The sequence below is a fragment of the Triturus cristatus genome, chromosome 1_1 (assembly GCF_964204655.1).
Source record: "Triturus cristatus chromosome 1_1, aTriCri1.1, whole genome shotgun sequence".
Classification (NCBI taxonomy): domain Eukaryota; kingdom Metazoa; phylum Chordata; class Amphibia; order Caudata; family Salamandridae; genus Triturus; species Triturus cristatus.
In genome coordinates this window covers 883,937,373-883,949,482 of record NC_140579.1, presented here as the reverse complement: position 1 = coordinate 883,949,482, position 12,110 = coordinate 883,937,373, and the positions used below count along the sequence as shown (strand labels likewise).

At 42.4% G+C, this 12,110-nt stretch overlaps 1 protein-coding gene across 3 annotated transcripts in view; it reads right to left on the bottom strand.

Annotated features, from left to right (window-relative positions):
• Positions 1–5,858: 5,858 nt before the first annotated feature.
• LOC146871241 (matrix metalloproteinase-14-like) overlaps positions 5,859–12,110 on the bottom strand; it is a 347,444-nt gene continuing 341,192 nt past the window's right edge. For all 3 annotated transcript variants that reach the window (XM_085650670.1, XM_085650655.1, XM_085650662.1), the window contains one exon: positions 5,859–11,924. In XM_085650670.1, coding sequence (XP_085506796.1) covers positions 11,608–11,924 — 317 coding nt within the window. In that variant the 3' untranslated portion in view covers positions 5,859–11,607. The remainder of the gene's footprint in view (positions 11,925–12,110) is intronic.

Genomic DNA, 12,110 nt, shown 5'->3' with positions numbered 1-12,110 from the left:
ATTCTACATCCTCTGGACACTGTCTTGACTCGAGTCGTGGTTCTTATACACTATTTTAGTATATGGTTTGGTCTCCCCCTGGAGCCCACTGTGTATTAGTGCTACTTACGATTGTTTCTGTGCTACAGTATTGTGCGCTTTGTGTTCATCTGCATGTAGCAGATACTGTGAAGTATTCAGAGTGTGTTATAATAATAAATACATATTTTTATAATTACTGTGTGGTTCTCCTTTCATTTAACCAATACAATAAGGTTGCATTCTGCTGCTTAACATTTCTTCAAGACATTGCTTGAAGGCTACTCTCCATAGCCACCACTTGGATAGCTTTCTAAGGTTATCTTTGACCTCTAAATTCACCATAAGGGTTGTTTGGACTGGTGCAAGGTGCCCACTTTAATTAGTGGACAGCATATACCAGGCCAACTTCTCATATGTGTGGAACATCTAAGTAATCTAATTAGGGATATACATGTATTCCCTTTCTTCTCAGGTGAGCGGCTAAGGCCACCAGGCACTTAGTGAATACTCTGGGAGCTGACTTTATGCCAAAGGGCAGCACTTCGATTTGGTAGTGTGTTTGATTTATTAAGAAACGTAAGAACTTCTTGTGCCTGTGATTTATTGGATTGTGCAGGTAGGTGTCCAAGCCTGTGGTTGCCATGTAATCTCCATGTTGGAGTTGAGGGATAACCTCCTGTAGAGTTGTCTTTTTGAACCTCGATGTTCTTATGAACTTGTTTAGAAAGATGAGGTCTAGTATGGGATGAAGTGTTCTGGGTATTGAGAAGTATGTTGAGTCGACTCCTTGACTGATCTCTTTTACGGGTACCTTTTCTATTGCTTTTTCTGTAGCAGCCCTTTTGTTTCCTTTTGAAGATAAGGCATTTTTTTCTTTGTGTGGGTGTTGCGTTTTGGGCCATGCGTTGGTGAGTGTTTTTCCAATTCTGAGCAAAAGCTGTGTTGAATTACGTCGAAAATCCATCTGTATGATGTGACCTCCTTCCACTCCTGGAGGAAGTCTCCTATTCTTCCCTCACAGGTATGTGTGGTTGAAGTTCCAATTTTAGTGAGCCACTTGTTTGCTGTTGCCGCACCTCTTAAAGGATGGCTTTGCCCCTCACGCGCCTGCAAAAAGGACTGTCACTGCGGCACGTGGAATTGCTGCTGTAGTGTTGCTGTTTGCACCTGGCCCGTGTACTGGAAGGTTTGATGTCAGTGTTTGAAACCCTCCTCTTCCTGTTGGTCTTCTAATGGTATGGCTCTCCTTCTATGTTCGCCCCTGAACTGCAGAACCCCCATCAACTTGACTGTCATTATCTTTTTTGGTTTGCTGCAGTGTCTCATCTGCTGCATTGCTGAACAGGTGTTCTTCATTGAAACGGGTGTTGATGATGTTGTCCTGTGCCACAATTTTGAACCCCAAAATTCTTAGTCACACTTGGTGCCTTAAGGTTGTTCCTGTCAGCAGTTGTCTGGCTGCTGCATCTGCAGCACCCAGTGTGGACTTTAAGCACATGTTGGCGATGTTGCTTCCTTCTTCTGCAAGGGCATTTGCCCTCTTCTGATATTGCTCTGGCAGGTGTCCCATTAATTCTGCCATCTCCTCCCAGTTCTGACGGGCATACCTGTTCAGCAAGGCATTGGAGTTCGCTATGCACCACTTTGTTGCTGCTCCTCTTTTGAACTTTCTTCTCACCATTTCTATCCTTTTACTTTCTCTATCCGGAGGTGGTTTGTATATATGCTCTCTTCTTGAAAGTGACTATAATCATAGAATCTGTCACCACATTGCCCTGAATGTGTGGTGGGTACTTAAAGGAATTTTTTATTTTTTCTCGACCCTGGAAATCATTGGCCTGTAGGATGCGGACTCGTTGAACGCCTCTCTCCCCTGCTCTGAGATACTTGCTGAAAGCCCGAAACTGGTCCTAGGATGCTTGTTTCCAGTCCATGGAGGACCTGGCCCGGCAGTTCCGGCTGGACTGAACCCATTGGAGCGCAGGGTCAAGACTGATTTGCATATGGCTAGGTCCAAACTGGAATGGCGAGCAAAACAACGATGGATTTAGGCCCAGATCTCTGTACTGGGGTGAATGTATGACATTGTTCTGCATTCTGTCCATCAACTTTTGTTTTTCCAAGATACTTGGGAGCATTGCAAGGAATTGACTTGTTTTGTGATGGTATCAGTCTAGTAGGAAACTTGTGTGTGACTTTTTGTCGTCCAATTGGACTCCATACCTTTCCACTGTCTGTTTAACCAGCTGATTGTACATGGTGATGTTGTCTGGAGGGGATGGCCTTGATGGATAAATGCCAAAAGCTTCCTCAGGTGAATCTGCCTCGAGGTCTTGCCACTGTTTTTCAACACCTTCCTACTCTTCAGTGTCTTGGTACAGACCACCTTCTTTATCCTCATAGAAGAGCTTGGACTTACAAAAAGAAGCATTTCCTTACAATACCGCTGACGAGGCATTGAATATGTGCATTTAACAAGGTTGAGCCCACTGGGAAATGCATTGTGCCATGTAGGACAAACTGAATGGAAGGATTCCTTCTTTGCACCTGTAATTCATTGTTGTCATATTGTCTGTATGAATTAACAATACTTTGTGCTTTAATTCTTTCAGGATGGTTTTGAAAAGCTTAAGATACCTGTGTTGCTGTGCCTCTGTGGGTTATCATTTGCCATAAATCATGTCCGACAATCGAGTTTCCCATGCAGTTAATGAGGTGTCCATTGTCACCGTCACTTGTGGATGTGGATCTGCAAACAGTCTGCTCAGCAACAAAGTTCCTTGTTCCACCATATCAACCTGTGCCTTACCCTAGGCAACCCACCAAGGCTCCAGTTGCCTTAAATTATTGTTCTGTTAACTATTCTAGCAACATGCTCATTTATAACCATGCACTGGAAACGAAGGCAATGAAGTAAGTCACCAACCCTAATAACTTCGTTACTTTCCTCATTGTCAGACTGTGTGCCAATACACTTTGCACTATGGAATAGGCCTTTGCCAGGATCAAGTTAAGGGTTGGATCCATGACGGTTTAAGTGTAGTGGTTGCAGGTAGGACGTTTTCACATTGACAAAAATATCCTAGCTTGTGTAGCAATGTCCCTTTGTGTCGGTTGAGTGATTGGGATTTCCAGTGTATGTAAGGATGCACATGAAAGGTCAGATGACATAAAAGTAAAGCAATCACCATTTGAATTTATTTGAACACCCTTGGAACTGATACTTTGGTTATGTTTCCACTTACCACATTTTGGAGGTACGGACTGTAAATGAAAGCATGCATCTTTCATATCTAGTCTTCATGAAGTTGTCCTTCTATTAACAGTTCCTGAAGGGTAGCTGTCGAAGTATATTGTCTTGACATATTGGTTTAAAATATTCAAGTTCAGAAGTGCATGGCTGCCCAATCTGAGATTCTCGGCGCTACCTGACAAGATGCTACTACAGCGAGAGGCCAGCATAGCAGTAAGAATAACCAGTTCTTGGGTTGTTTGAGTAAGATCTCTTCTGAAAGGCTGAGGTGTAGGTGGTGGGGAAGAGCTTTCCATAGCTTAGGAGCCAGATTGCAAAAGGAGAACAGCCACCATGATTGGCGAGCTTTAGATAGTAGGGTGCTGCCTGGGCTAAAACTCTAAAGATGAAACAAATGGCTTTAAATTTGATACGTTTCTCATTGGTAGCCAGTGGAGGTCCCACAGCTGAGAAGAAACATGCGAATGCTTCGGGTTATGACCCGATAGATGAGTGGTAGAGATTCTAAATAGTTTGGAGCATTTTCAGGGATGCCTGGTTTTGGGGCTGAACGGCTGCATCCTTTTGCACAGTTCAGAACCTTACACAATTCAGCAGTTTCCGATGATAGTGCATAAAACACCCAGAGGTTTATCTAGTATGCCAACTCCAGTCCTGTAATAATATGGGAAAGTAATACATTCCCCAAGTATTTTTAGGAATGGTTGAAAAGTACGGATTTTGAATGACAAAGTGCTGCAGTGAGGGCTCAGCTCACGGCAAAACACTAGGAATGCTGCATTATTACCTCAGCATTGTCATGGTCTTCCGAACGAATTGAACTCAAGATTGAAACAGGACCAGTGGTCCAGTAGAAGACAGATATTGCACATTTTCGTTTTGTCTGATCATGCTTACAGATGGACACTTCAGGCAAAACTTACAAAGACCTATGCTGCAGAGTATCAAAATCCATACTAATAACATATGAACATGCTGTCACAGACGAGCCAGGTTTTCGGTACTGTTGTGGAGCATTCGTGCTTTTCGTTCAGGTAGCAGTTACAATAAGTTTAAGATTGACTCTACAATGCTGGGCATGGAGTTTCATGGCAACATCATCATAACTAATCACCATGGCCGCACCCTTGGTCATTGAACAGGAATTTCATTTCAGTAAGCAAGAGGATTCCCTGCTCCTACCACGAAGATACACAGCATGTGGAATGTACAGGTTTTATGCTACAGAACATGCCACACAAGCAGCACATAGTTCCTGTATAATGAAAGGAGTCGGAATAAGCAAAGATCCTTACGAACGTGGGACTGGAGGGATTTTTAAGGGTGAGACGGTTAGCCCATGCATGGATTTTGACACAAATGGTGCACCTGAAATAGAATATGCTGCCACCAACATTCCAGTCTTCCAGACATTCCACATAAGCGATGACAATACCCACTTTTGACCAGTGGTGGTGATAGAATTGATTTGCGCCCTCTACCCAGCAGGGCCTAGTGTTGCCACATGTCAGTAAACTGTGGAGATCCTGCAATGGGATGAGATTGTTGAATTCAGTGGAGAAACAATACAGAGCAGGTTAGGCAAAGCGTAAGATAAGGGTGTTAAACAGCTTTACCAACCAGGCACATGTATATTCTTCCATGCACCGGCTTGGGGTCGAGCCTTTTTCTGAAAACGCAGTCTTCAATATGTTTGACTTAGTGAACTCTTCATTCTGGCATTTGTTTTCAACTGTTTTCATTGTTCTGTTGTATTTTTTTGTTTATTTCAGCAGGCTCACGAAAGATTTTATCCAAGTGCACACTATACCATTTGCCTCATTTGAGAACATGCCCTCCATCTTCAGAAGCAGGGTACACAGAGGGGCAACTGTGAAATGTAAAGAAACATTAAAGAACACCTGGAATTCGGACAGGCATTGATGGATAGCAAGCAGAGTAAGCCACCTCCTTGGAGGGGATGGATAGTACAAAACTCAGGGTGATACCGGATAGCGGTCAACACTGGCAGTAATATGGAAGGATAATAGACAACCATGGGCGTAACTATATGCCACTCTCCTTTGCCCAGCTCTGTGCATGTGCACAGCTATATGTTCACAGTGAAAGTGTATGAGCAGTCTTCCATATATACATGACACCAAAACCTTTCCCACATAGGCCACACTGCATTCATGCAGTTTCTCCATCAAAATAGCCATAATTTTAAGCCTAATATTGCTATTCCTCACTCCTTTGATTTACTATACTCAAAGGCACAGCGACAGAACACGAGAGCAGAACTCTGTCCCCAAGACACGATATAAAAACACGACTCACATACCCACTGAAGCACTTTCACACAGTGGCATGCTATCCATCCACAGATGCCCTTTGGCACCTCCTCAGCAGTAGAAAGCACTATAAAATTCAACAGCTATACAATATTTATTTAGGAATGCAAAAAGTGTGTGTGTCCATTACTTCTCTGCGTTTATTTATGTTTCAGCAAACGGCCTTTGATTATAGTTTTCTGGAATTCATTTCTAGTATTGATATTTAGCATTTATAATATAGCACCCAGTTGGTCATTAGTGCCGTCATTTCGACGTCTTAGGGGCGTCAACAAGCAGACTCTCCTTTCCACAGCTCGCGAAATAAACTGGAAAACTAATGAAAATACCAGCCATGATATACAAGTTTTCTGTTTTTTTATTCAGTTCTCCAAAAAGATACAAAATATTTTCTTTAGAAGCTGCATATTTTTTTTCCATTTCAAATCATTTACTCTTAAAAAAAAAAATTAGAGAACTAACAGCTCCGAATTAACACTTCCCTCCCACCTCTCCACTAGCATCAGCACCCCTCCCACCCAAAAATCCTGTACAAAGTATATATATTCCCTTTTCATTTTAGTCAAATCATTTTTAAAACACGTGCCAGGAGAGGTTTTTTGTTTTTTTAACCCGGAACCTTGACCTGCAAGGCCGGGGCATGTGCATGGAAACTCTCTCTTGTAATAGAGAGGGCTTCGCTGATTCCTCCTGATCTATTAATATTTTTTACAACATAATTATAGTATTAAAAATATGGATAAAAAACAAAAAAAGGCACTAAACCGGGAGGCGGCGTGCAAAAATGTTGGGCCACGTTTGGCTCCTGTCTACCCCACTGATGCCTGGTACCTTTTGTAGGGCCGTGGGGAGTTTTGGAGTCCCCTCAACTACAATAGATTGTTTTTTTATTTAGTGGAAAACTGGACCAGATAGGCAGTTTTTCTGCAAAGGAAGTGTGAAGCATTGAGCTTGAATATCAAAACACAAACAGCTAACTATTCTACTGTCATGGTGAGGAGAGGGGAACCTTTAAATGATCTGAAAATTCATTAATGTACCCCTTCTTGTATCACACATCCAGATAAGGCACAGTGCTGCTGAGTCTCACGAGAAAACAGGTCTGAATCCAGTACGAGCAATCAGTGTTGACTAAGTGTCAAAAGTAGATGCTATGTAAGAGAACAAGAGAATATTTTTTAGAGGAGATGTGATGACCGGGTCAGTCATGGCTCCGGTGGGATATAAAAACAGCGGAGGGCGGCTGATTGTGCCTCTAACATAATAGGTACCTGTGTCCGAGAGAGTTACTAATGGCGTTATTCGGAGATAGGTGCATTTCTAGGACCTCTTGCTAGCGCTGCAGCCAGCAAAGGACAACCATGCCAACGTGTTGTGTCTCAACTGAGAAAAGTATTTAACAGTGCCTACTATAAGCGTTTGTTCCCAATAAAATCTCTTTGAGTTTCCATTGTTGGTGAGCCTCTCAGCTACTTAGGACTTCTTGCAATTTTATTATTGATAAATCCCTTTGAGCTGAGGCTTCTAGTGACTACATTTAGTACATCCATATTGGTTAAGGCTACTAGCACCTTAACTATTTCTAGAATACCACTGGCTGAGGCTCATAATGCAATTTTTCTATTTAATTCGTATTAGTGGAGGCTTGTAGTAACTAAACAGAGGCTGCTTTCCCCTTGGTAAGCAACAACAAGACCTAAAATAAAGCTAAACCCTAAATGGTCTTCAGGGACTTGACAGAGGTTGCATGCCTATCAGCTTACAATTATGGTGACAAAAAGAAAGCTCATAGGACTGCATTCCCTTTTTTAATGTGAGGGTCATTGGATTTGCAGAAATTGAAAAATGGGGTTGGCCAGGTATGTAAAAAGAACTGGTAAAATCCACATCGGGGATGCTATCTGGCACCTTTGCAAAAATACAAACTTTATTGGTTAGGAATCCTGACACCAATAGAAAACCAAAAGTCAATGTTCCTTTTTAAAAAATCCCTTTTGCAGTTTATTTTTAGGAACAGGGATGTGGAATTCCTATAGCCCGATGCCCGGGGCATATTGTTTGGGGTCAAGGGCAACAAGTTTTCATGTGTATTTTGTCCTTGGGACAAGTAGGCCCAACCCCACCCAGCACAAACCCTTTGGCTGCCAGTTTGCAGGACCACATTATGGAGCAGGGAAGTGCACTGTCTGCAGTTATTTGTTTTTTTCCATATGGTAATGCTGTTCAGACTTGTATTTATGGTTCAATAATGCAAAGCCTTTATTATTAGGGCGAGCGCTCTAAGTAAATGTTGTAAGCTCTGACTGCAATACTGACAGTGGTTCCAGTATAAAAATGTGTAAACAGGTTTTCAAAGTTTGCAAAATGAGGCTATATGTAATGCTCCCAGAAAGCTCTCTGATTTGATGCAAATATTTGCAGAAGCTTAAAAGCAAGATTGATAATTCTTTGCTTTCAAAATAAAATGTTCACAAAAAAATGCAAAAACATTTAGCTAAACTACTGTAAAATTTTAGGTATCATTTCTTTGCACCATCATATAGTAAAATGTGTTGTTGTTTGCTAGTATTTCCCAAAAATGTTCATAATGGAAAATCGGTGTAACCAGTTTTAATAAGATTATGGGGAACAAAAATAAACAAGCATTGGTAAAGCCAGAAGATCTGAAATTGGTGGTCAGCTTTTTATTTTTGTCAATGTGTGACTTGTTTTGGCAGGGTTTTTGTAAAACCTTATTGGTGTGGGAGCTGACTGGCCCTCACCATTATACCAAACATTGGCAAAAGCAAAAATTGTTTTGGTCTCAAAAAGCACACCTTGCCTCATAGTTCTGTGCACTGAACAAAACGACTGTCGATATGCTCCTTGTGAAAGAACAGAATACTGTCACTCATAGTGAAGCTAGCCGATTGAGAGAGAGAGAGAATTTTAATAGACACAAAAGGTCATGGTTAACACCAGACCTAATTAGGAGCCCAATTATTTAATAAAGTCTCAAAAGTGCACCCATGTCCTTGCATTAAGTGCAGATATACGGCGTTTGTGAATTTTTATCATGACTTTACAGAGGTAGGCCAAGACATAGTACTCCTAGAAAATATTTGTGAACTGCATTTTAGCGTGAGCAAATATGCAGGTGTAGATTTGCTCATGCGAAAACCTGCGTTTGCAAGTTTACTTTCCCTCCAACCATTTTTTTCCCCAACCCTGGAACAAATTTCATGTTTGTCATTGTCAGGAGTAAATTTCCAACCTTTCTCGTTATGAGGAAAAGATTAGAGAAGAGTTGGTGAAAACCTTTAAAACATGCTAGTTATTAGGTTTGCACAGACTCAAAAGGGCATTCCAACCCTCAAACTGTTGCTTACCATTACCTTCAGCCCCAGTATGTAGAACTGCGGAAACTTGGCAACATAAGGGAATTGCTAGTATTAAAACCCTACTACTATGGAAGGAGCCCTAGCCTAATCAGAGAGGCTGTTTCAGAGCTCTTGTATAAGGAGATTGCTGACATAATTTGTCGCTGCATTACATGGCACAAAAGAGACAAGTGGATTTTGTTACATGACAAGTAGATTTATGAAGCTGCCAGCCCTATGGACAAGTAGATATTTTATTAAATTCCACATCCCTGAGGGAACCATTTTGGTTGATGTTTTTCTCTGTCCAGCCCTTTAGCCTTATTCTGTGTCTGTCAGGAGAGAACTCATGACATAGATCAGGAGACTCAATCGAACAGCCAGGTCTTAAGTGCTCTCTATTGGAATTCCGGAGAGCACTTAAGACCTGGCTGTTCGATTGAGTCTCCTGATCCATCATGACCCTCAAGCGACTGGATACCCTCTTGGGTGATTAGTCGTGCTATGTAAATCCACTGACTGATTGATCTCAAGACATCACCCTGCTGCTTTTTCTATTTTAGGACATTCATTCCCCTCTCACCCCTTACTCTGATCAACAGCTTAAGGGGGAGTGACTTTAATAAACATATGGTCATTGAGATAGCAAAATTGAAAAAAATAACTGAAGAGTTTCATTTCGCACCTTTTGTCTGCAGGCCCAATAAATGGAGGACTGTAGAAAACATTCAGAGGAATGGTTATGTCGTGTTTACCCAATAATATGCATTAATGTCAATAAAGTGGCTATCTGTATATAATATAAAGTTAAAACATTCTTTGGGCCCTGCGAAGGTTGTAGCCTAAAGCACTGAAAAAATCCCCTTAAAGGAAGCAGGGATTTTAAGTGATCGAAGCAGTTGCTCTGGTGTTTGCCAACCATATGTGCCCTGATGTTTTCTGGTGTTTTAAACCAGGCAGTGAATGCAGTGACCCATTACAAGTGTCCGGCACACAAAAGATGGATGAGCAGGTGAGGAACAGTATACATTCAGAGGATGAGAGGGGTGGGTGGGAGGGAGGGGGGGGGACCTCGGATTAGAGAAGCCAATATTATTTAAAATTAAGAGATTATCTAACACCCTAGGTAGCTTTTATTGGGGTGAGGATCAAGGTGTTGAAGAAAAATTAATGACCTCTTTCAGTCTGTGTCTAGAATATGAAAAACGGTGTACAAGAGTGTTCCTGCCTTCCCTTCTGGAGTAACTCTAGGTCTGCTTGAATCTTAAGCAAAAATAAGATACAAAATTAAAATTGTTAAAAATGCAACAAAACCTACTGCTGACCTTCAGAAGATCAAAATGTATGCTGAATGGCCTAAAATCAGAAGACGTCAGAATTTAATAGAAACCCATAAAATAAAAGTGTGCCTCAAATGAAGATAATCCGGGCCTATACACTTTGACATTTGTCAGCTAGGTCAAAGGCTGCAGCCTCCCGGTTGCCTTCCATGGGAAGGCAGTCTCTTATGGCCATGGCTGGAGCTGGCAATTTGCACTACATTTCTCTTAAAGGCTAAAAACGTGAGAAAGGTATAGCTGCCTCCTGCAGAGTCAGGTAAAGGGAGAGACCCAATACAACAGAGTGTAAAACCAAACACATCCACTACTACCCTTCGCTCTGCTTTAACATTTCACCTCTATTCTAACGGTGATCGGATCTGTCCGTGGAGCAATTTGCCTGTCGCCAGGCAAGAGCACTCCTTCCCCTCTTCATATTCAGCATGCTCTGGGTCTATAGTGTATGGTGAGAGATGTTTACTATGTAATAGTGTTCATAAAAAGGCAAAGAAACCCAGCCCTGCAATATGGAGGGTGAAGGGGTCAGGGAATGATATGGCCCCAATTACAGTTAAGAAAGTTCTATATTAACACAAAGGAAGGAAGGCAGTGGAACCAATGCTTCAACTACTAACCACATTCGGGTATCCAACTGCTCTCCATAGCCCCATCACATGAACACAGACGCAGAACCTCCTAAAAGACATGCCAGCACCCTCCCAACTCCTCCTATACATCACCCACTCTCTCCCAGGTGCACTTGGGTAGACAAAACAAAGCTTCTCCTCATGACTGCCCCCTTAATCTTCTTCGAGGTTATCTTCTTTTCAGCCATCAGCAGAAATGAGAGAAGGTAGGGTCTTTTGAGGGCAAAAAAAGAATTTTATAGTCTTATTATTTAATTTAAATGTCTCCAGCTCCCACAAGGAGTTCAAATAGTTTCTGAAGTGTGGAAAGCGCGCAGCACCCCACTGATGTACTAGATGAAGTGACGTTAAAATAGGCTGCTGGAGGGGAACGTGGGTGGGGGTGTAGAGAACGTGGAAGCAAAAAGGGTGAGCCATTGTACGCAAGCAAACAATCTGATACAGGGAGAAGAGAGAGAAGGGCGTACGGTTTGTCACTTGTATAAGAGTAAACACAATGGAAAGGAATGATGGGTACCCCGTGCAACTCATCCATAGCCCAATTCCCCCCCTAAAAATAAGTAAACACCCCACATTGTTCATTAAGAATAGAGGGGGGAATCCATCTCCTCATTTTGTCGATGCACAGCACAGATGCCGGCATGCGCGCAGTGTCCGACCTGCCAGGGTAGAGTCTCAGACCTTGTCCAGCAGGGAGCGCTTGCAGTAGATGAGCTTCTTGGGGGTACCATGCCGCCGGAAGAGGAAGACGGTAATACCAAGAGCGCAGACGCAGATTAGAAGGAGCACTGGAACAACAATGGCGGCTGCGCTGATGGAGCCTCCTTCCTCATCTACCTCCACGATGTCCACCTCCGTCTCGTCTTCATCCTTACGAGGTGTGTGGCAACCCATCCAGTCACGAAGCACGGACTTGGGGTAGCCGGGTTCAGATTTCAGCTGCTGGTTGTTGAACTTCCAGTACTTGCTGCCTTTGTAGAAGTAGGTGAAGGCTGTGGAAGAAGAGATTGAAGAGGAAATATAGGATCATTCGAAACAAAGAAAAAATAATAAGCCCAAATAAAGTTACAGAACACACAAGTAGTACAATCTTGCAAGAGTAGCAGTTTCCAAGAGTAAAGGTTTCAAAGGGAGTTGGAGCCACTGGAGATCGACAATAGGAGAAAAAGGAGGATGTT